The 24,384-nt window shown below is 46.2% G+C and overlaps 2 protein-coding genes across 3 annotated transcripts; one reads left to right on the top strand and one right to left on the bottom strand.

Annotated features, from left to right (window-relative positions):
- Window positions 1-2,573: 2,573 nt before the first annotated feature.
- Window positions 2,574-12,336, bottom strand: casp2 (caspase 2, apoptosis-related cysteine peptidase). Its single transcript, XM_035391821.1, has 11 exons — window positions 11,635-12,336; window positions 11,056-11,209; window positions 10,614-10,769; window positions 9,630-9,702; window positions 9,403-9,494; window positions 9,053-9,232; window positions 7,846-7,974; window positions 7,350-7,440; window positions 6,289-6,468; window positions 5,664-5,773; window positions 2,574-4,549 (listed from the first exon to the last, which is right to left on the bottom strand). The coding sequence occupies exons 2-11, from the start codon at window positions 11,206-11,208 to the stop codon at window positions 4,415-4,417; spliced, it is 1,299 nt and encodes a 432-aa protein (XP_035247712.1). The 5' UTR covers window position 11,209; window positions 11,635-12,336; the 3' UTR covers window positions 2,574-4,414.
- A 2,307-nt stretch (window positions 12,337-14,643) lies between these two features.
- Window positions 14,644-24,082, top strand: si:ch1073-90m23.1 (rap1 GTPase-activating protein 1). 2 transcript variants are annotated; one of them, XM_035420712.1, is made up of 19 exons: window positions 14,644-15,172; window positions 15,419-15,445; window positions 15,579-15,669; window positions 15,769-15,804; window positions 15,902-15,949; window positions 16,160-16,351; window positions 16,450-16,547; window positions 16,756-16,834; window positions 17,077-17,130; window positions 18,785-18,868; window positions 18,968-19,068; window positions 19,506-19,635; window positions 19,759-19,929; window positions 20,112-20,183; window positions 20,566-20,652; window positions 20,773-20,928; window positions 21,064-21,162; window positions 21,539-21,570; window positions 22,261-24,082. In XM_035420712.1, the coding sequence occupies exons 1-19, from the start codon at window positions 15,102-15,104 to the stop codon at window positions 22,358-22,360; spliced, it is 1,728 nt and encodes a 575-aa protein (XP_035276603.1). In that variant the 5' UTR covers window positions 14,644-15,101; the 3' UTR covers window positions 22,361-24,082. The 2 variants fall into 2 exon arrangements, with proteins under 2 accessions (XP_035276603.1, XP_035276612.1); XM_035420721.1 differs by lacking the exons at window positions 14,644-15,172; window positions 15,419-15,445 and having other exon boundaries at window positions 15,580-15,669; window positions 16,209-16,351.
- The last annotated feature ends 302 nt before the right edge of the window (window positions 24,083-24,384 follow it).

Below are 24,384 nucleotides of genomic sequence, written 5' to 3'. Positions count from 1 at the left end.
AGCGCTAACCGCACTCACACCGCACTCACGCAAAGCGCTAACCGCACTCACGCAAAGCGCTAACCGCACTCACACCGCCCTCACGCAAAGCGCTAACCGCACTCACACCACACTCACGCAAAGCGCTAACCGCACTCACACCACACTCATGCAAATCGCTAACCGCACTCACAACGCACTCACGCAAAGCGCTAACCGCACTCACGCAAAGCGCTAACCGCACTCACACCGCCCTCACGCAAAGCGCTAACCGCACTCACACCGCCCTCACGCAAAGCGCTAACCGCACTCACACCGCACTCACGCAAAGCGCTAACCGCACTCACACCGCCCTCACGCAAAGGGCTAACCGCACTCACGCAAAGCGCTAACCGCACTCACACCACACTCACGCAAAGGGCTAACCGCACTCACGCAAAGCGCTAACCGCACTCACACCGCACTGACGCAAAGCGCTAACCGCACTCACACCGCCCTCACGCAAAGCGCTAACCGCACTCACACCGCCCTCACGCAAAGCGCTAACCGCACTCACGCAAAGAGCTAACCGCACTCACACTGCACTCACGCAAAGCGCTAACCGCACTCACACCGCTCTCACGCAAAGGGCTAACCGCACTCACGCAAAGCGCTAACCGCACTCATACCGCACTCACGCAAAGCGCTAACCGCACTCACACCGCACTCACACAAAGAGCTAACTGCACTCACACTGCACTCACGCAAAGCGTTAACCGCACTCACACTGCACTCACACAAAGCGCTAACCGCTGCTCCGGCTAAAGCAGGCCTGAACACACACACACAGACAGTGAGCACATGCTGCAATACCTCACAAAGCGCCTCAAACACACACACACACAAAGCTAACCACTGCTACGGCTAAAGCAGGCCTGAACACACACAGACACAGCGAACACATGCTGAGATACCTCACGAAGTGCCTCAAACACACACACACACGCACGCAAAGCACTAACCACACTCACACCGCACTCGAGCAAAGCGCTAACCACACTCACGCAAAGCGCTAACCACACTCACACAAAGCGCTAACCGCACTCACGCAAAGCGCTAACCGCACTCACGCAAAGCGCTAACCACACTCACACCGCACTCACGCAAAGCGCTAATCGCACTCACGCAAAGCGCTAACCACACTCACACCGCACTCACGCAAAGTGCTAACCGCTGCTCCAGCTAAAGCAGGCCTGAACACACATACACACACAGTGAGCACATGCTGCAATACCTCACAAAGCGCCTCAAACACACACACACGCATACACACTCACACACAGAGCTAACCACTGCTACGGCTAAAGCAGGCCTGAACACACACAGACACAGCGAACACATGCTGAGATACCTCACGAAGTGCCTCAAACACACACACACACACACACACACGATTCCAGAGTCTGCCAGGTACACTCAGACACAGAAACAAACAGAACAAAGACAACAAAAAAAAACACACGTTTGAAAAAGAAACCGTTTTTAATTCAGTTTTATTTTCTTTATTTCCTCTATATATTTGACATTTTGGCAGTAATTGCTGTATAAAAATTCTGTTCAATTCAATTTTCCCAGAAGCACCCACACCTCCCAGCACCTCAAATAGCTTGGTAGACTAGATGATGGCAGTGAATTAGACCCAGAGTATTATATAAAGGAATATGCACGCTGCACTCCCAATGTCCTGAGCTGCCTTTAAACACTATACAATGGACTATACAATGTCTCATACACCCAGTCAACTCTGTTCAACCATTCGATCAGTACTAGTCCTCTCCCAAACACACTACTACACTGTAGTAGTACCTCTATAACCACCCTTTCCTACTGGACTGAACCAACGCTGAACCCGCCCATAAATCACCCACATACTTTTAAGTTTACTGTGTCACGTGGCACAGTACTCTTCTGCCTGATGAGGGAAGCATTACATAAAAAAATAAAAAACCGGCACAGTCAATTAAAAATGACACGGCACGTTTGGCATATTAAAATACAACACCACCATAACATGTGGGAGTTCCATTTTACATAGAAGTACAATATGCACATTTCAAAATGGATACAGCTCCAAGGTTATCTTGTTTTATACTAACCCATGCTCCAAAAAATCACTGTGCACGTGATGAGAACTCGCATCAAGTACTGTGCTAAACTACGGAATATTTCAGTGGTAGAACATCGCAGTATAAAAAATACATACTTCCAAAAAGTATAGTTTTAAAAAAATTTTTTTATCATAAAATCTAAATTTCATTCCTTTCCAATCTGGAGTGTGGAGCAAGAGCACACTGCAGCGGTGTGTCTCCACAAGCATGCTAAATATAGCCTTCACAGTGCCCTCTGCAGGAGTACACGCAGGCGCTGGAGCTCTGCACAGGAGCTCTGCACAGGGGCTCTGCACGGGGGCTCTGCACGGGGGCACTGCACGGGGGGGGGCTCTGCACAGGAGCTCTGCACAGGGGCTCTGCACGGGGGCTCTGCATGGGGGGGGGGGGCTCTGCACGGGGGCTCTGCACGGGGGCTCTGCACAGGAGCTCTGCACGGGGGCTCTGCACGGCGGCTCTGCATGGGGGGGGGCTCTGCACAGGGGCGAACGAGGGAAGAAAGACGCTCGTCAGAGCTCTAGGAATGGAAGCGCCCATTGTGCTCCAGGGCCGCTGGGGCCTCTCTCTCATTTTCACCGTCAGTATTCATCTCCTCCTGTCTGCGCAACTCTGCGTCCTTCCACATCTCTATTTGCACACGGGTGTGCATGTGTGCATGTGCGTGCGTGCCTGTGTGGGTGTGTATGCCTCTCTCTCAGCGTGATGGCCGCAGGCTGCTTTCTGCCATCTCTCAAACCACAAGGGCTCTGCAGCTGAGGTTTCCATAGGGCTGCAGACACACAGGCCCAGGTGCAATCTGACCACCATGCACTTCATCTTCAGCTTCAAGCAATGCCATTAACCGGGTTCCTTCCCTTTCTTCTCCACAACCGAGTTCGGTTCTCTTTAATCTGGCTCCCCCCAGCCGCGTCCCTCTCGAGTGCTCACCGCAGCACCTGCACCCGCGGGAAGAGCGCTGCCGCTGAAGCGCTCGCCCGCTAACCGCGCCCACAGGGCCCCGTACCCCACACGACAGGCCACGCAGTACCAGTACCAGTACCACTGCTGACAGCTGGCAGCCTGCGGAGAGCTGGTGCGCTATCAGGAGAAGCTAACGCAGCCTTTACCCCAGGAGCCAAGTTAAACTAAGCTCAGTTAAACCCACCCAGCCTCGAGCAGGACAAAGCGTCACTGCGTCCCATCATTAAATCCTGTTACTGCGTCCCATCACTGCGTCCCGTCACCACACACTCCCTGCAATGATGCCTCAGCCTACACAGACTCCAGAGCCACCCTCTTACAGTTTACTTGGCCCTCGTGCAAAATCAGCCACACGTATTACGCACACTCCTCAGACACAAAGACAGAGCGCACCGCAGTTAAACAGGACCGGGGACCGCACTGGGCACGGCAGGAAGTGACACGAGGCCTCGGAGCCAGCGGGTCGCGGGCCGGCTCGTTCGAGGAGAAGCGGCGTGCGCGCCGGCTAATCGGGCCCGTGTGCCTGTCAGTCAGGATGCCCGTTGCCGCAGAACCGGGAGAGACGGCCTGCACCGGGGGGAAATACCCAGGAACAGGAACTCTCCCCCCCCCCCCCCCCCACAGAGCCCTCACAACTGACAGCACAGCGACACTGAGAGACACGGGACGTCACCCTAGCTGGCAGATTTCAGCACGGCCCGGCCTCCCAAATACTGACAAGTACAGACCAGGACGGACCGCCTGGCTGCCTAACACTCGAGGTTTGTGCTCACAAGAAGGGGTTTGGAGAGAGACGCTGCCCTGCTCTCCCACGCATAAATCTTTTCCACTTGGCACGTAACTCGCGCGTTACTTATACATCTCCTGGCTTGCAATGCTGGTGTTGCGGTATTCCCGTTTCAATTTTTAACATCAAAAAACTTACCCAAAAAAAAAAAAAAAACTGTTTTGAAATGTTAAAGCAATTCGAGCAGATCCGCATATAAAAGAATTAAACAAAATAAAACGAAATTAAGATTGACTTCTGTTCAAGTATTTAAAAAAAAAAAAAAAGAAGACCATACTGAAAATTTTTTTTAAAATCTCAAATGGCTGGTATACAGCACTGCATGTAGAGATTTCATTTCAGTATCGCAGTTATCCAAATGTGGAAAACAGTAACCACGTATGTACATTTACACATATTAACAAGGCCGAACACACACGCACCATATTCACGCCCAGCAGTTGGCAACACTAAATTTCCCCAGCCGGGCCTTTGGTTCTTCCCGGGTGGGCTGGTCGGTGTGAGAGCACACGCGCGCACGCGAGTGTGTGCTCTGTGCCGATCAGCTCTGGGGGCAGTACTTGGGGAACAGGAAGAGGTCTTTGCACAGGGAGCTGGTGAATTCGGACATCTCCTTGCAGCGGTGGTAGGAGGTGCCCGGGGCGAAGCCTTCCCTCTCTTTAATACGGCCGTTCACCTGCGAGAGAGGAACAGGGTAACAGCACGCTCTCTGCTTCATAACCACACGCTTTATCAACCCTGAATTACACACACTCTTTCACTGGGCCAGGCATTGGGAAGTACACAACAACAAAAATCCTTTGAAAAATGTATTACTATAAATAAGACTGTACATTAAACGGCTTCTGGCCTGGAGCACAAACATAACATTGGGAAAGCTTATACTTGGGAATAGAAACTTGAGCCTCCAGCCTGGCGCTCAGCGAGCTTAGGTACATTATGTCTAATGACTGCCGTTTATACACCTGTAAACAAACTCAATCAAATTAAGTAAAGAACAATTAAGCCTTGGATACAGCTAGCATGGGTAATTACAGCAATGAATTGTATAGGTCATCTGGGGAAGAAAAAAACATATATAAATAAACTTTTTTCAAAATATTTAATTTTCAGAAAGTAATTTCTCAAAGGACTTAAAGCTCAAGCGTTCTTATTTGGAGGAATTTCCGTGGCCAAGCGTATGGGGCCTTGCCTTGCAGAACAACGCTCTCTGCTGTCCATTACAGCGCAGCAGCCACCGGATGCTTTGACACCGGATGGGTGTGCACCGCAGCTGTTGATTTATGATAAGCGAACAGGGCATTACCTGCACTTAACTTTTGTTTGCATGCATTGTCTGAGCAGAGCAGCGTAATCATGCACTTGATAGTTCAGCGAGTAGCACGGACAGAAAATCTGCCCTCACTTCTAGTCTGTTTAATGCATTCCACTTCCTCTTATGAGCCAATCGACCACGCTCGCATACCAAAAAACCCGGAAACCACTGGTGAGCGTGAAGAACTAACCAATTTGCCCGTATTATGTCAATACTGGGTTATTAGCTGAATATTCTCTACCAAACCCATTACTTCTCTTACGGCACAATCCAGGTCAATAAGACTGCATGTAAAGCTGTACGCAATCATACAGGGTAACGCATTTACCACACACCTCAATTCTCTTTAGATTCTTCAGCATCGTGGTGAAATGCAGCCGTACACTGATCTTTGCATGGAGCATAAACCGTGCATCATGCCCATCCGGCCAATAAGAAGGCAGTGATCGGGAAGGGCGCAGGGGTCAGAGGTTACCTGCACCAGGACGTCGGCCAGGTGAGTGTCTCTGGCGCTGCGCCTCAGCACGTCGTTCAGTTCCTGGATGAACCAGGAGCCCCTCTTCGTGTTCCTCATCGCTGCTGTGCCTGGAGAAATAATATGGAGCAGCATTGCATACCGTCAGACCCAGCTAACACCCACAACCACAGCCACACACACTCTCCCCGCTTCTCACACTCACTCACACACACACACACACACACACACACACACACACATACACACTCTGTGTGTCTCTCACAGACACACACACTCTGAGTTTCTCACACAACCACACCCATACACACTCTCTGTGGGTCTCACACGTTTACACACAACCACACCCACCCTCTCAGCGTCTCTCACACACATACATAATCACAACCACACCCACACATACATTGTCTGTCTCTCATTCATAACCACACAATCTCTCTCTCTCACACACACACACAATCACACATACATTCTCTCACACACACACACCACGCATATTCTCGCTGTCTCTCTCTCTCACACACACACACCAGACCACACACACACCAGACCACACCCCCACACACACACACACACACACACACACCAGACCACACACATATACCACACACACACACACACACACCTTTGAGTGCAGCGAAGCCACAGATCATGTCGGAACGCTTGGGCAGCTTGACTCTCAGCCTCTCCCTCTCCTCCCTCTCTCTGTCCTCCTCCGCCTCCCTGCCCGCGTCCCGCTCCTCGCACCCGGGCGACTGCGTCCTCTCCGTGCCGTCCAGCTGGTCCACTCCGGAGTCCATCTCCTCTGAGAGGGGAGACGCAAACACAGAGGAGGTGAGCGCTGAGCGTAGCTCCCATTATAACACAGAGGCAAAGAGGAGGTGAGCGCTGAGCCCGCCTCCCATTATAACACAGAGGCAGAGAGGAGGTGCAAACACAGAGGAGGTGAGCGCTGAGCCCGCCTCCCATTATAACACAGAGGCAGAGAGGAGGTGCAAACACAGAGGAGGTGAGCGCTGAGCCCGCCTCCCATTATAACACAGAGGCAGAGAGGAGGTGCAAACACAGAGGAGGTGAGCGCTGTGCTCGCCTCCCATTATAACACAGAGGCAGAGAGGAGGTGCAAACACAGAGGAGGTGAGCGCTGAGCTCGCCTCTCATTATAACACAGAGGCAGAGAGGAGGTGCAAACACAGAGGAGGTGAGCGCTGAGCTCGCCTCCCATTATAACACAGAGGCAGAGAGCTGAGAGGAGACGCAAACATAAAGGAGGTCAACGCTGCGCACGCCTATTACAGCAAGGAGGACAGGGAGGAGCAGAGGCAGGCAGGAGGGATAAAGCCGGATTACTGACACAAAACGAGCGACATGAAGGAGGTGGCAGAGAACAGGGAGGGGTGCTGCACAGACGTCCTGCCAGGTTTGACAAGACAAAAAAAGACCCAGACAGAGAAAAAATCTAGACTAGCCGAGTTACTGCAACGTATGTTCGGTGAACTTTTTAAAAGGAAGTTTAATCATTCAATCATTCCTGCACTCCGAGACACGAAGGAAGGAGTCCGTGCGCAGAACACCCAAGGCCCTGTTCCCAAAGAGGGAGGTGGAGCTCGAGACATCCCCCTGGGGAAACCGAGAGCACCCCTGCGGTCGTTCACAATCCCCAAAAAGAGCGGGAGCTGAGCCTACCTCCCCTGCAGGCCTGGATGAAGAACATCTTGGGCTTGTTCTGAAGCTGGGGGCAGTGCTCGTTGTCAAAAGACTGAAAGACCCAGTCCAGCTGAAGGGAGAAAGGATGCGGGTAAAAATGCCATGACTTATTTCTCAAGTCTCAAACTCAACACTGCTTTCTTCCACTGCATGTCTGTTTTATGGGAAAAAAAGGGTCCGGTAGTATAGAGTTATCATTTTAAAATACCTAACTGGGAGCTTGAAATATCTGCAACCACATAGACGTAATTTCACAAATATTACAAAACCACATGTTGCTAAACTATTCTGTTGAAATAAAGGACACAACTCTATCAAATTCAACTGCTGTATCTCTACATTATAGGGGTTTGGTTATACAGGCTGCACACTGCCTCTTTTTGCTCATCTCTCGTTCGCTTCAAGCAAAACAGGTTAGATTTCAAAGCGAGCGTACTGGCTCCTTAATCACCGACGATGACATCAGCGTTCTCACCTCCAGGAGCTGCCCGTCTGTGCCGTACACCGCCCCCTCCACGCCGTGGGACAGCAGGCACACCACGCAGCTGTCCATCGCCCGGTGATCTGGGCTCCCGCTGAACTGCTCGATGCAGCTCCGCATCGCCTGAGGAAGCAGCACAGCACGGCCTGACACATGGACTGCGCTGCAGAGCGTCTGAGGCCACGTTACGCCGAGCCTAAGCGTGGTTGTGCTAAATGAACCGTCTACAAGTTTCTTTGGATACGAGAGCTAAAACTTGCCTGCAATTGCCCTCTTCTTCTGCCCTTCTAGAAACTTCTAGATGACGCACTTAACACAGCGCGACTTGACACCTGACAGCTACAAAGTAACTGCGGCTTCCTTACATTGCACCTGAACATGGTTGTGTTCAACTCACTTTCTAGAAGTCTCTTTGGCTAGAAGTACAAAAAAAAACTTGGTTGCAATTTCCCTCTTCAGCTGTTGTCACGGACAAGTTCACAGGCATCACATTCACATTCACAAGCAGGAGCAACAATCACACTTATGCATCTATGAGTCGGTTCTCACCAGGCGCTCAAATGTTTCTGTAGAAAAACCGTGTACGCCTCTCATTTCCTGAGATTGCAACACATGTGCCAGCAAACGCAAAACAAAACCTCAGAGATGACAATTCCATCTTAACTTAAACCGAAACTGATTAATGTCTGTGACTGGCCCCTTCCTGGCTGTGACTGGCCCCTTCCTGGCTGTGACTGGCCCCTTCCTGGCTGTGACTGGCCCCTTCCTGGCTGTGACTGGCCCCTTCCTGGCTGTGACTGGCCCCTTCCAGCCGGTGACTGGCCCCTTCCAGCCGGTGACTGGCCCCTTCCAGCCGGTGACTGGCCCCTTCCAGCCGGTGACTGGCCCCTTCCAGCCTGTGACTGGCCCCTTCCAGCCTGTGACTGGCCCCTTCCAGCCTGTGACTGGCCCCTTCCAGCCTGTGACTGGCCCCTTCCTGGCTGTGACTGGCCCCTTCCTGGCTGTGACTGGCCCCTTCCTGGCTGTGACTGGCCCCTTCCAGCCTGTGACTGGCCCCTCCCTGGCTGTGACTGGCCCCTTCCAGCCTGTGACTGGCCCCTTCCAGCCTGTGACTGGCCCCTTCCAGCCTGTGACTGGCCCCTCCCTGGCTGTGACTGGCCTGCTGTGAGCCCCGGGTTGCTATGAAGCCGTGCTGAGGTACCTGGACAGAGAGGTTCTTGTGCAGCGCCACAGTGTAGTCCAGCTCCGCGAAGAGTTTCCGCAGCACGTCCTCGTCAACTTCCCCTCCGACCCGCCTGTCCAAGTCAGGAGCCGGCGGGTCAAAGGTCACGTTGCTGATGACAAGGGCCAGGCCCCGGGGACTGGAGGCCATGCGGTACGCCTGCGGTGGGACGAGCGGGAGAGGAAGCAGCCGTGTTATTCCAGCGACGCGGGCCCACGCGGGCGACGCCTCCCAGCGGCGAGAGAGGCGCCGGCGTCCTCCCGGCAGAAACGCAGCAGGTTCACGCCTCGGAGAACGAACGCGTGCGGCCGAGAGAAACGCAGACTCACCTGCTGGAAGTGAGAGAGGTAGAAATCGCGAGAACACGGGAGCACGGCCGAGGTGACGGGACTGTCCACGTCCAGGCACATCTCCACCGACTCTGAAAGGGCCGCACACAGCCGTTACACACCGAGCGCTTACGAAAGGCCAGGCTGCACCGCCAGCAATAAGACACGGAGTGGTACCTGCCATGTGTTGGGCTGGGTAAATGTGGTGAGGGTCTGCCTCTACTGACCTTGGCTAATCCTGGCTCTCTTGGCCTTGACCGTGTCCTGGGTGGGCAGGGGCAGGGGAGAGTCCACATATCCCTGAAACCCAGAAAAACACCACTGAACATTTCTCCATTCACTCAGTCCCCACTTCCCGAGCCAGCCGGCATCTATACCAGGGGGGGTCAGAAGCCCGTCCAGAAGGGCCGCACCATTTGCTGGTTTGCGTTAGGTTTCAGCAGTTGGGGGTTAATTCAAGACACTGGTTGGCTAAAAAAAAAAACACACACTTCGCTTCTAAAACCAAAACTGGCAGCTAACTGAAAGGGAACCACAAACACCGGCCAACGCACTGCCCCGTGCAGAGGCGGAGCCAACGCGCTGCCCCGTGTAGAGGCGGAGCCAACGCGCTGCCCCGTGCAGAGGCGGAGCAAAGGCACTACACAGTGCAGAGGCGGAACCAATGCACTGCCCCGTGCAGAGAGAGAGCCAATGCACTGCCCCGTGCAGAGAGAGAGCCAATGCGCTGCCCCGTGCAGAGAGAGAGCCAATGCACTGCCCCGTGCAGAGAGAGAGCCAATGCACTGCCCCGTGCAGAGAGAGAGCCAATGCGCTGCCCCGTGCAGAGAGAGAGCCAATGTGCTGCCCCCTGCAGAGAGAGAGCCAATGCGCTGCCCCCTGCAGAGAGAGAGCCAACGCGCTGCCCCGTGCAGAGAGCGCGCCAATGCGTTGCCCTGTGCAGAGAGAGAGCCAATGCGCTGCCCCGTGCAGAGAGAGAGCACCAATGCGCTGCCCCGTGCAGAGAGAGAGCCAATGCGTTGCCCTGTGCAGAGAGAGAGCCAATGCACTGACCCGTGTGGAGAGAGAGCCAACGCGCTGCCCCGTGCGGAGAGAGAGCCAATTCGCTGCCCCGTGCAGAGAGAGAGCCAATGCGCTGCCCTGTAAAGTGGCAGAGCCAATGCGCTGCCCTGTAAAGTGGCAGAGCCAATGCGCTGCCCCGTGTTCCTCACCTCTCGGAGTCTCTCCCTCTGCTCAGTCAGCAGTGCGTACAGGTGCTGCTGCTCAGTCTCCTTCAGCGCTTCGCAGAAGCTACTGAACGCATGAGGCCCTCGTTTTGGCAGGAGGGCTACCAGGCACCTGTTCCTCTTCTGGGAGGTGCTCTCTACCTTTTGAAACAGAAAGACCAAATTGCATACAGTGTGAATTTCAATGCACAGTCAAAACACGGACACATTTCATAATAAAACAGTGAGTTGATGTTATGAACGTATTGGCTGGAGCAAGAAGGGTTTGCGAGATGTGAATGGAGCGGTTGGAATTCACAAACCAGCCAAAGCTTTACACTGAATCTCTGTCTAAACCGGTTTCAAAACCTCAGGGTGCAGCAAGTAATAGTGAGAACATTTTCTGTAGCGTCACACCGCACGGAAACAAATGTAAATCGGCAAGTACCAGAATGCTCTCAGCCATGTTGTCGGTAAGAATGCCATCGGTCTGCAGAATCTGAACCAGCAGCTCGTCCACAACCATCTCTTTGCACAGCTTAACACTGCACTTCCGAAGCGCCGTCTTGTCACGCTCCAGCATCCCACACTCCCCGAGCATTCTGCAGGAGACGGAGTTAGAAGTCATAAGGCACGGCTCAGACAGACAGTCAAACCACATTACAGAGAACGACGGGACCAACGAACGTGCCCTGTGCAGCTTTAATACACGATACCACGCGGTAGTGTCACACAGAAGTAAGAGTGCAGCTAGAGCACCAGCAAGTAAAACTTTAGTACTGCAAGGGCAACTAGCTAGGTAATTAAGTCACGATAGTTATCGCAAAATCTAGTCAATGTCATCAACATAAAGCTTCGACTACTGCCGTTATGGGAAAAAAAAAGTTAAGCAAGCTAGCGAGGCAACTGCCTTACAGGTGAATAGTTAGCCTCGCTTACAATCAACAATTTATATCAGCAAGGAGCTAGACAAACGCTGACTTGCAGGATAAAGGTTCAGAACACAACAAACAGCGGGTAGAGTTACCTTTTCGCCGTCTCCTCGCGTAGTTAACCGATCTGAAGTTGGTTAAAACTTGAAATCCACTGCCAACAGTAAACTAGCGATACCTAGCTTCCTCGGCTAAATAGGTTGCTAACTAGCCAACTTCGATTGTCTCAGAATTGCTGCCTACTTACAATGCGATTCTTGTGTCGCTTAAACTGTGGCAGAATGTCTGAAATAGTTTTGAGATAAATACAGAAATTAACGAAATTCAACGTTCATTTAAGGCAGTCATCGTTAGCCTGCTATCTACTACCTTCCTCGAAATTAACCGCCCAGCTAACGCTGGCATTTTCTCAAGACATTAATCAACTTTACAGAGAAACTCGTTACTTATTTTAGTTTGATTAAACAAGAATAATGCAATTTTGATAAACACTTAGCTAGCTAACGTTATATATTATTAGTTAAAACGGTAAAACAAGGCGTCGGTTAAAACAAAGCCACCTGCAAACGTTGGCTACATTGCCATAGGTTATTTAGAAGGAAGCGAACCAGTCGGAGAGTAAATCCCTGAAAGATGTGCAGGAATTTTAAATTTCAGTTTTCACGTTTTCTTCTGGGGCTCTGAAGACCAAATAATTATGATAACTTTTTTTACTTCACATAAACGAACGTCCTTACGTATCCGCCTTCCGAGTCCACTTCCGCACGATATGTGTAAAGGGGGAGGATTAACTTTTTGAACCCAGCCTTTGAGATTCCATGAAAAGCTGAGTGGCATTTTCATAAACGAACAGGAGTCCAGTAAATAAAGAGGGCCTGCAAATGGCGCGGAGCAGCGGTCACGAGTGGAACTTCAAAGTAAAAGCATTTCGAATTCAAATTCCTGAAGAAAATAAACAAACCACCAATGGCCGACATAAAAAAAAAAAAACTAGTAACAGAACTTGACGTCAGGATGGCGGGATTTTAGTCGACAGAACTAAGTGAGAAGCACTTTGGTAACAGGTCTCCAGGCAGTTGTTAACATGGAAATTAACATTCCACAGGCTTACATGTGAAATGTCAGCTAAACAAAAGACGCAGGAAAACAAAACAAGACAAAAAAGTTGCATTCACATGCTCTAGTTGTGGCTGCCTGTTCATATATATATATATATATATTAAATATATGAAAAATGTAAGAAGTTTCCCTTGTGTACTGTATATTATTTTGGCTAATATTAGTTTCGGAAGGCGATATTAGGCATGTACTCTAGGTAGCATTGAGTATCCACGCCCTTCTTTGTAAAGAGAGTTTATAGTTTCCATTATTTTGGCCACACCTTTGTGTGTTCTGGGGGGAAATGTGGAATGGGGTGATGCATCTCTAACAAAGACGTATTTTCTTAAATATTGTGCGTTTAAGAATATAATTCAGTGTGCCTTTGTTGATGGAAAATGCTAGTTGAAACTGTCTTTTTGAGAACGATACGTGTAGGAGGGGCCAGGGCCCTTTCTAGGGTTCTGGGAGGATCAGACGATGAAGGCGACCTAAATTGATGGAATATGCCGAAGCTTGCTGCACGCCTAGAATACGTTTTGTGTTCATATAACCAGTGTATTTTTCATAACCGTTCATCGCAGCATAGCTACAGCCACCTGTTACTTGCCATAAAAAATATAAAGGCATTAAACCAGCCGATAGAAATGTTACATGACTTTAGCCACAAGAAGATTGTGTAATCTTGATCTTATGGTTATGAAAATATTGGTTTCTGTTTTTTGATTATAGCCAATAAAATTCTTGCCAAAGGGCATATATGCAAAATTAATCTTCATGCGGCAGGATACAACCCTATAAAACCTTTTTGTGAACTCCAACTCCCATGAGAAAGCATACTGCACCCCTCAGAAACGGTGCTGTGTGTGTTCTCCCATTGCTGTTTCTCATGTCCTAATACTCTACTCCAACTCGAGGTGTGGTGAGATCATTTTTCTGAAATCATTTTCCGACACTATTTTTATGTACAACGATGGATATTCTAGAAGTTTCTGAAGGCCAGACAGCTTTACAATGGCTGGCTTAAGGGCATTCTGGTTTGCATTTGTAGTCAAAAGCAAGAAAATACATTTCAAGTAATGAAAGCAGCTTGTCCTCCAACATTGTTTCCAGGGGCTGCACATGTGGGGTCAAGTGATAGAAGGCAGCACAATGCGTCCACCAGAGGGAGCCATAGCCATATAATTCTCCAGACCAGGAAGTTAGGAAGAGGGCACACCTGAACCAGATGATCATCACTGTCCTATATAAGCTCTGTGACTCACCCATGCATGAAGTGCCTGTAATGAAATATAATATAATAATTGATTTTCTGGTGCCATTCAACTTGTGTATGACCTGTGTTTTCAACAGGACCTGTTTATGGAAATGACCTGAGTTTGCAAGAAGGTCTACAGCATAGTGCAATATATTTAATTTCTGTACGGGGCCACACAATATTCCAGCTTTCAGGGTGATACTGCATATGACAATACCCAGGACTGAAACATACTGAATGAAACTCACTGTTCTATAGTTTGCATGTTTCTCTCCTACATTTGCCCTTGCTCATTTATAGCTCCCTGCGTAATCCCTGTTTGGAGATTTTCCAGAGGTTTTTTCCTGGTCTGGCACATGCTGTCTGTCCCTCAGGGTGATGGCACGCAGTAGGCTTTTTTCAGGGATTGCTGAGGAACTTCCAGGTCTTTTGACTTGGTATTTATGCTAATTTTATTCCAGAATAAATATTCAGTATATCTTTCAGATATAAATTTAAATTGGTGACCTTTTTATGCCTGGTTTCTAAACCAAACAGACTACTCTGACCTTTCAAAGGATAGAATTAGGCACTAAATAGTTTTTATAAATGCTTTTACGTTATATGTCACTTTCCCTGGTTTTCCTCACCTTCCCCTTTCTTATACCTGTGTCTCCTTTTACATTTACCACCCTTCCTTTCTCTTCTTCTTCCTTCTCCTAGCTCTCTCTCTCCCTCCCTCCCTCCCTCTCTCTCTCTCTCTCTCCTGCTGTCTTGGTCTCCCCTCTCTCAGTGTGTGTTGTCAATAATTGATGATTTTTACTGACTCAAAGGGTAACAGGTCTAAAAGCTGATCTTTCATTTAGCCTCTTCCCAAGCCGTTTCTGTGCTCGGTGTCTCACCGTTTGTCTGCAAGCGTGTGTGTAACTGCGTGTGCATGTCTGACCACGTCAGCATACCTCGATGCAAATGCCGTATATTCTCTTTATTTATATATCTGTCATATCGGTTTATATCCACTTATGGCAGTGAAGGAGTTAACTATGTCAGTCTCCCTAACAGCAGGGCAGAGGAAAGGAAGTAGAGAGATTAAATGAGAAAGAGGCAGGGGGTAGAGAAGAGGGAGACTGAGAGGGACTGAGAATTTGATTCAGTAATCACACTGACTGACTGCCTGAAAGGCTGATTAATCTGGACTCAACAGCACATCAACACTGACACAGAGAGATGGAGAAAGAGAGAAGAAATGACAAATTCTTTTCCAGGAAGAGAAGTTTCACTTTTGGTGCTTACGGAGGGTAAGTTAATCAGTTATGTATGGTAAAAAGATGACCTATTATAATAAATAAAAGGTAGATGACACGTTCTGATCGGTGATCACCAATGATTTCATGCTGCATAAAAAAACTGAGCTTTTATTTAAAAATACCTCAGTAACAGCATTATGCATGCATATATAGGATAGCTGAATGGTTTGGCTAATAGATGTTTCTAGAAGGAAAAAGCACACAGTCAAATCAACAATGTGTTGACTTTTTTCACAGGGTGGACAGGTTCATCTGTGAAGCGCGGTGAGTAACATTATCTGCTTCTCTCAGGTGTTGCAGTTTACAGTCTTATCAGTCCATGACTATCAAGCTTGGTTGTCCTTCTAATGGTTAATTGATAAATGAACTTTCTAAATGACTTAATCCTTTGCCACAGACAAGAATCCATAGAGCGGAGCATCCTGGACATACTTGACTCTCCCACTAATGAGACTAAATCTGTACTCACTGCGACCACAAATCAGAGGGTAACTAATAACAGTTTTAAAGCCCCCCCCCCCCCCCCCCATGTTATTCTGTATCAGTCTTCATCAGAAACACTTTTCCCTCTCTCCTTTCTATTTCAGTCCACAGACCTTTTTGAAATAATCGAGAAGCTTCAGGTAATTCTGTCAATATCACAGGTGTCACTAAGGTTACCAGAATTCTCTTATAAATGAACAATCTTGTTCTGATATCATCTTTTCTTTTTTTTAACAGGGAAGTCGTCTCGATGAACAGCGATGTGCGTTCCCTCCCCCGTTGAAGGTAAAATGGCTTTACTGACCATTAATGTCAGCAAAATTCAGTAACTAATATGTTACCGTTTTTGCTAGCAATAATCTTTCCTATAACTCAAATTCATGAATGAAATTTGCCTTAACACTTGATCACAAAGTAGAAACGTGCTGTAAGCTGACAGTTTGGACGAACAGCAGTAGCACCCGTGTAACCTGCAGTCTTATTCTGAAATTACAGCTTTTAAAGATAAGCAGCACCCTCCCCTTGATTCTCCCCCCAAAATCAGGAGGCTACTGGATAGATCCTCCCTTTGAAAAGTTTGTTGAGACCAGCCCCACCTCTTCTGTCCCTGGACTCGAAGTAGAGAGTTATGACATTATGGAACGAGACAGTGAAGCAAAGATCTACAGAGAATGGTTCAGACCCAAGGTGAATCTAGAGCTCTTTTTGTTTATTTATTTATGTATTTATTCTGCTGCTAAGTATGCCATACAAAATAATATACTGAGCATCTCTCTCTTTTTTAGTATCATAACTCATTCACAGCAGTTGACCCTTCGCTAGGACCGCTTGTTCTCTCTGTTTGTTTGGAAGAAGAGGAAAAAAGACTGAGAGTCATACTGAGGTCCATATGAATTATTATGCTGTGATTATTATCATAATAGAACATGGTTTTCTGACTGAGCCTTTGTGCTTTCGGTGCTAGGAGTTGTAGTAGTTTTAAAATGTAAAGCATGGTGCTCTGTCTGAGTCAAACTAATTCACGTTCCTAAAAGCAGCAGTTAACTTAGTTCACTTTCATTGCTTCTGAATCCCTCTCTTTTGTTTCTCAGAATGAAAGAATGCACTCTGCAAGGCATTTTTTCTCTCTCTCTCTTCCAACACTTCCCTACTGCTATTGAGCTGGCTAAGGTACTTTTATTGGCAGTTGCATTGCCATAGCTTCTACTTTTACCAAAAGCTTCCTAATGTGTGTCATTATGAATAGATTGGCCTTATTTATTATCTTGTGTTGCGGAACATAATTATATCATGCCTAGTAATTGTAATACGATTTCAACAGACAGATTTTCATGATCACTCTTATGGTGTTAGTAAACATATGCACTGCAATAATTAATATCATAACTATTTTTGCTTTATTTTTCTTCTAGATGTTGTGTGAGTCTGTTACTGTGTCCCAATTTGAGGCTGTCAGTTACCTCAAGGTATGTTCTTCACTCCCCTTCTGTCCTTAACAATTTAATGCAAGCAACTCTCTCATGCTCTCCCCCTCCCCCTCCATCTATCTCTCTCTCTCTCTCTCTCTCTCTCTCTCTCTGTCACATACACTCTCTGGCTGCCTTTCTCTCTCTTGCTCTCTCCCTCCCTCCATCTCTCTCCCTCTCTCTTGCTCTCTCGCTCTTCCCCTCCCTCCCTCTATTTCTCCCTCACTCACTCACTCTGTCTTACACCTCCTCTCTCTCAAACTATGTACGAGACTGTTTTCATTATTGAATTCACTGTGTTCAAATTATAAACACAAAAGAAAAATATGTCAGCTAATTAGCTTTCTTTCTGGGGCAATGGAACATTTCATGTGCCAAGACTCAAAAATATATTGGAACACAATCTAGGTTAGGGTATGACATGAATAATGTGAAATAACAAAGTGGACTGCAGTTTCTAAAAGCTAATGTTACATTTCAGAGGGTGAAATTAGTTATTTTGCATTAATAGTGCAGATGATTTATTAGTGAGCGAGACAGTCATATCCTTTTGTTAAATAGCAAAAAAAAGTTATTGTTTTGAAAGGGATATTTTCAAGAACATGTATCCCTCTCGATTTTTCCCATATTATTTTAAATGGATGGCAAAATACTATTTTGTCACAGTTAACTCCCTCTTAGCTTTTCACTATCAGTTTTCTTGGAATGGAATGACAGTGAATATTTTACACTTTGGATTGTTTTTATTTTATTTTAGTTTCTTCATATCTTCAGCCTCTTTGGGATTGTATTAGTCACTGGCTTTCCTGGGCTGGAGGGTCTACAGTATTTTAACTTTAACTGGCCTGTAATTTTAGGCTCCAAAAGATTCTTGCTGTTTTTCTGCCTTTGCAGATCAATTTAGGCTTATTAAGATTTTCAAATATGGTTGTTTTTTTAAATTCTTCAGCCATATTTTCTATTATTTTTTCTGTTTCTAGTCTTAGTTTTTCTATTTTAATATGTTTCCTGGTGGTCTTTCCATATACCTCAAATATTCTCGGAAAGAGTTTGAATTGATAGACTCCTCCAGTTATTGCTAGTTGTTGATGTTGTTTTTTATTCACTCTGAATGAGATCTTATATTTCATGATCGCCCACCTATTTTCCCAAACCAAACAGCAACATTTCACCAAATTCTATTTTTAAAATTTATATATAAAAAATTCTATTAGTCTCATATTAACATGCTTTGGCCCTGTTAGGGTGTGTTTTTATTCCTCTAATGTCTCAGCAAACAAAACACAGCTCTTGGTATCAGTATGGATTTATCAGTATGGATTTCAAATTATATTATTCCTTTTTTATTAATGGTATAAGTTTTAATGGTATAAGACAAAGGCTCCCAATTTAATTCAGATTTACTCATTTATATTTAGAAATATGCGGTATTGCAGCCGTAGCTACTGAAGAAATGCTTGGATGCTTTTCATGAGCTGTGTTCAGCTAATCTGTATGATTTTTGCAGGTTGTATAGTTTGCTGGGCTGGGTTTGGGGGGGGGGGGGGGGGTAATGTTTCTGATTTATGTTTCTGCCTCTTTGAAAAAAATGTGAGCAGATGCACTTTTTTTCTCATGCCTGGTTTCTCTCTTGCTCTTTCACTCTCTCTTTCAGGCACCAGAACTTATCACAGCATTCGATGAGCACAGAGTGTCACAGAATTTCAAGTTTGGTGTTTTGTACCAGAAAGAGGGACAGGTGAGATAAAGGAATTTAATCTACCTAAAGAATTTCTGTTTGTTTTCTGTGTTTATCCTGTAACTGACATTTTTTCCCCACTTTTACCCTCTGTTGTAGCTCACAGAAGAAGATATACTTAGTAACAATGAAGAAAGTGAGGAGTTTCAAGCTTTTCTGTCAATTTTGGGGGAAACGGTGAAACTGCAGGGCTTCACAGGGTAACAAAAACAACAACTACTACTACTACAAAAAACAAAATCGAAAAGATAAATGCTATAGTATGGATGTCACAACATTTCTGAGTTAGGTTAATTCAACTCTTAATAGATAACATTTGGTCCCCATTAGACTTAGTTAAAGGAGTAGAGTTGAATGAACACTGGACATTTTATGTACATAAAAAATGTTGCATAGTATATTGAACCAGGGGCACAGCTAGGAATTCTGGCCCCCCTTTTTTTAATAAAACAAACAGAATTTTTTAAAGCTGCGGGCCCCTCTTAGCCATGGGAACCAAGAACTGTCACCTCCTTTCACCTCACTAGTGAGGGTCCTGTATTGAACTGTCTATGCTATGTTATCATTTTCATGCGTCAGGGCCAATTTAAATGGTGACCGTCCAGGATTAACACTATGCTCATTCTTTCTCGCCTAGGTTCCGAGGAGGTTTGGATGTGTGTCATGGTCAGACAGGAAGCGATGCAGTTGTCACTTCCTTCCACGGGAGAGAAATAATGTTTCATGTGGCTACCAAACTGCCCTTCACAGAGGGTGACACGCAGCAAGTTAGTCAGAGACAAAACTAGAGTTCTGACCTTTTGTTTTTATTTCTAATTTTAAATTCAGATATGAGCACATCCTGAATATTAACTAAATCTCTTATTTCATCAATTTTTCCTTTCTTTTAGCTGCAGAGAAAAAGACACATTGGAAATGATATTGTTGCGTTGGTTTACCAGGAAGGCCCAGCCCCTTTTATCTCTGACATCATCAGCTCTCACTTCCTGCATTGTTTCATAGTTGTCAGGCGGATGCCAAAAGGAAGTAGGGGCGAGGAAGCAAAAGGTGCAACATTTCAGGTGAGAGCTGTACAGGCAAAAGGAGACAAAATATTGAAATAGTTTGAAGCAATATTAGCAATAGCTTTTTTCTTTTTTGAAACAGCTTTCTTTACATTAACTAATGGCCTAACTGGCCTCATGTAAACATGAACAGAAGAATTTCTCCTTGTGATTTATACCTGATTATTTACCATCAACAGGTGTCAGTCACAGCAAGAGAGGACGTGCCACCATTTGGTCCTCCCCTCCCAGATCCACCTATTTTCACAGAGGTGAAAAGAAGGGCTTAACTCGCCTTAATTTGTGTGAATTATGTCAGTTTGGTTGTAAAACTCTGAACAGGCCTGCACACAAGAGGGGGTGGGGGTTGGAAATCTTTTAGGGGCCCTGTCATATTGGCATATTGGCAAGGTGTGTGAATGTGTGTGTGTGTGTGTGTGTGTGCGTGTGTGTGCGTGTGGGTGGGTGTGTGTGTGTGTGTGTGTGTGTGTGTGTGCGTGTGTGTGTGTGTGGGTGGGTGTTTTTTCAATTAAACATTCCCAGCTCACCCTGGTCTGCAAACAGAACTAGCAAGCACAATGCAGTAGACTTTGAACAGTCAGATAGTGTGCATGCTGAATTAATCTACACTCTTTCTCTCACTATCCCACACAGTGTCCTGGCTTTAGAGAATTCCTTTTGACCAAACTTATCAATGCAGAGATTTCCTGCTACAAGGCTGAACGATTCAGCAGATTGGAGGTAAATGGAAACTGCAAAAAAAAAACCTGCAATTCCCACCATCACTGCACAGTGGAATTAATTCATGTTGTGTAATACTCAGTCTACATGTTGCTGTAAATCTCTCTTTTTCTCCATGAGCTTCGTACTCGTTCATCTCTCCTGGAGGGACTGAGATCAGAGCTGTCCTCACAGTCCCAGTGCATGCTGGGAGAGCCGACCCCTCCAGCTCTTGCTCTTTCTGATGGGGTTAGGGGCGGGTCGGAAGGAGGTGGCGGGTTCATTGAAAACTTCAAGGTACTTTTTTTTACTCTGTTGCTGTTTTTGTTCTTTTACCCATGATTTTTTTTTTTATATTCACACAGTCACAATATTTTATTATATACTGTACACACCTATAATATAATCTTATCCAGCTTCTCTTTTTTTCAGAGGGCAATCAGGGTACGCAGTCACTCTTTTGACACCCTGGGGGTACCTAAAAAGACAGGCGTAGGGGGGCCACCACAGAAGCCTCGAGTATTCCATGGTGTAAGTGTGCCTGTGCAATTTCTGGGCGCTACTGCCTGACACATATTTCCTCACTTGTCTGCCAGAAGTTTGCATGCAGAGAAAAATACTTAAGTCAGATTTGCATCCTATTAGTTACTACAGCAGGGGATGCAATAATCACTACACATGGCTAAAATCGCTGACATTGTTATACATGAATATGACTCTATTTGCCATTGTTCATACTGGTACAGATTATTTATATGTGAACATACTTATCAAAAGCATTAGTAGCTAATATAACATTTATGCAGACAGAAAGATTATATACTCATATGTATACATGTATTGTGATGTTGATTTTTTTTTCTATTAAAAATTCTTAATATTTTAAATTTCACTTTATTCTCTTTAGACATCACCTGGAGCAGATAAAGAAGGAGAAAGGTGAGGTGGACACAGCATGGACACAGACTAACACATTTACCACAATGATGTCACATTATGTCCCGAGTTAGGCCGGGAACACACCCTGCGTATGTACGTGAACGCAAGTGACAAAGCCAGGCTGACGCACCGCAAACGCACAGCTGGTTATCCATACTCAGCGTCCATTCTTATGTCCCTGTGGCGCTAATAAACCCGACACCTCAAGGGGGCGATCCAGGACAGTTGTGAAAGACTGAGCGGAAGATCGAAGATGGCTTCGGCCTGTTGTTACCTGCTACAGGTGCCCATCGCTGCGACGGTTGATGGTGCAGTTCACGCTTGCCTTGCGTTAAGTATTTCCGGTGACACATTTTAGAGCACAACTGAAAGCGTGAAAGCATCAGCGTTCGCATACATACATAGGGTATGTTTGCGGACTTATACTGTGAGTTTTATATTATAGGAAAGTTGATGGAGCACTCAAAACAACGTGTTGGAAAATTCTGGTCGGCAGTTGGAGGCTATACAAAATTGGGTCAAAATGGATTTAGGCAATACACAAAATGAAACTCATTGAGATCAGCTACCTCCATAGGTACCTAGTCAATTAAACCTTTTTAGGCCTACAACTCACTTCAAATGTGATCAGGAAACTGAGAGACTGCCTGACAGAAAGCAACATTGACCTGTTATTCTTATGTATTTCAGTGAATCAAGCAACAAGCAGTCGGGACCCAACCTTCAGCTGAATGGCAGTCCCAATAATGGAGATGGTAAAGGTCAAAACAGTCCACAAGAGGATGAGTAGACAACAATAAACTGTATGTTCACTGTGCTTTAAAGGCACAGTGCTCCTAATTGAGAATGTACTTCTCTTACACATTGGCAAATATGTAATGAGAGGGATATTTATTGGATGTACAGCACAGGTATTTTTATTATTATAAATTATAGTAAACTGAGTAAACCATTTGAGGAAAAATACATAACTCACATTGATAGGCTGTAACAATGACTGTATTCTGTAATCTGAATGAAACAAATGTCCATGCTTTTGTATGTCACATTTAACTATTCTTCAGCTATAGCATTACTAAGCATCGGTCATTTAAATCCTAAGACACCAGTTCAGCCTTGAAAACCAAAGAGCTCTGTGATGCATTTGTACTAGATTAAGAATATTTAGAATATTTATTTTTTAAAAATCAAAAAAAAAAGTTTCAATGGTAGTTGAACAATTGAGTATGTACCGTGGGGCATCCTGTGAGGAACCTATTTAGTCTTCATTTTTAGCTGGACTGAGGACAAGGACGAGGGGATAAGGAATGAAGTATGTGTCTGAGCGCAGTCAAGGACAATCCCACCAACCACATCCTCCCTCCCTGGCTGACATATGGTCGGCTTTAAGCCTACCACTCCGCATGGCTGCATGCCGCAGTCATCAGTGGGATGGTCCGGATTCGTCGCCTGACCAAAAGACGCATCCATGCCCGTGAGCCCAATGTCTCAGCCGGATGAGTCAGCTGATAGCCCAGTCTGGTTACGTTTCGACGGCATGAAAAGAACAATACTGTTAAAACATCTGAGACTGTGGCTTGGTTAAACCACCACACTACGGTGCATAGATGAGCCTCATGGCCTCGGATCGAGTCCGGACCATTGCAGCGCCGAGCGTGGCTGGCGTGGTCCATATGGCAACACGAAACTGGCGACTGTGTCACCGAGGGTATGGGAGGATTCAGTCCGGCAGGGGGGTCCACATTAATCACTATCTAGCGACCCCTACTGGCCATTATGACACCCGTGGACTGCCTGCTAAAGCCGGCAGGCTCTGCTCTATGCAGGCTCATCTGAAGTCTGTGGTGTGTAAGGGGCAGCTGGAGGAGAACCATGGATGTCCACAATCTCCTAAATTGGCAGCGGGTTTAGCGCGGCTGCGGTTGCGGGCGATGGGCCCTTCCAAAATGGCGTGGGAATTGGATATGCTCAGCCCAAATAATAAAAACCGGGCACCAAATAATAAAAACATATACAACACAATCCAGGCTACATTCGTGGAGGCTTAGAGAGTGTTTTCTGTCTGCGGACAATTTGTTGCAAAGATCAGAAATTCATTGAATGTGGAGTCCATTGATGTACTCTACGTTTTGAAAGTGCACTTCCAAAGGAAAAAAAGAACTCACTTGAGTCATTACAGGCCTATGCCTATTTTGTTTTGCTTAGCCTATTGGCCAACATTTTAATTAGAGAGATATCTGTCTTATTTATGATTGGCCACAGTCTGTTGTATTTGTAATAGGCCAAAGTATATTTTGTTTTATTATGCAAAGTCTATTTTGTAGTTATTATAGGCCATTTTGTTATGTTTTTTTGTTTTTACATAGGTCTCAAATGTTTTATTGGTGATAGCCTATTTAATTTATCACAATGTGAGAGCATATAGGCCTATGAATGCAGTGCTGAATTGGCATTGTCTAATGTTTAGCACCTGTTTGTAGTGCTGAAAGTACAATAAAGAAATGTTCTGTGACGTGAGCTGACGTGAGTGATTGTTGACTTTCCTGCAATTGTTAACATTACTCCACCACCACGCAACTCTGAATGTTAACTGAACAAAAACTGGCTGGCAAGAACCTTATCTTGCATAGGCAAAGGAAACTCTCTCCACCATCCAGTGCAAGAGCCTCTGTTCTGACAGAGGAGCACCTTTGTCTTCTCTGATAACTTCTCTCAGCACTGCTCTCCGCCTTTTGAACAATTCTATTCATTTATTTATTTCTGTGTACAATTACTTATTATTTTAATTATTTGCACAGACTTTTATTAATTAAT

Source organism: Anguilla anguilla, chromosome 1, assembly GCF_013347855.1.
Source record: "Anguilla anguilla isolate fAngAng1 chromosome 1, fAngAng1.pri, whole genome shotgun sequence".
Lineage (NCBI taxonomy): Eukaryota > Metazoa > Chordata > Actinopteri > Anguilliformes > Anguillidae > Anguilla > Anguilla anguilla.
Note: the sequence above shows the minus strand (reverse complement) of the source record. Positions and strands in the feature narration are given on the sequence as shown.

What these genes read in the sequence shown, in the direction of transcription:
- si:ch1073-90m23.1 (XM_035420712.1), top strand. Translation starts at nt 15,102, where the DNA reads ATGGAGAAAGAGAGAAGAAATGACAAATTCTTTTCCAGGAAGAGAAGT. An exon ending in AGGCTGTCAGTTACCTCAAG is followed by an intron (nt 17,131 to 18,784) that starts GTATGTTCTTCA and finishes TCTCTCTTTCAG; the next exon opens with GCACCAGAACTTATCACAGC. An exon ending in CAAAAGGTGCAACATTTCAG is followed by an intron (nt 19,930 to 20,111) that starts GTGAGAGCTGTA and finishes TACCATCAACAG; the next exon opens with GTGTCAGTCACAGCAAGAGA.
- casp2 (XM_035391821.1), bottom strand. Translation starts at nt 11,208, where the DNA reads ATGCTCGGGGAGTGTGGGATGCTGGAGCGTGACAAGACGGCGCTTCGG. An exon ending in CATCCAGGCCTGCAGGGGAG is followed by an intron (nt 6,469 to 7,349) that starts GTAGGCTCAGCT and finishes CTCCCCTCTCAG; the next exon opens with AGGAGATGGACTCCGGAGTG. An exon ending in TGGCCGACGTCCTGGTGCAG is followed by an intron (nt 4,550 to 5,663) that starts GTAACCTCTGAC and finishes CCTCTCTCGCAG; the next exon opens with GTGAACGGCCGTATTAAAGA.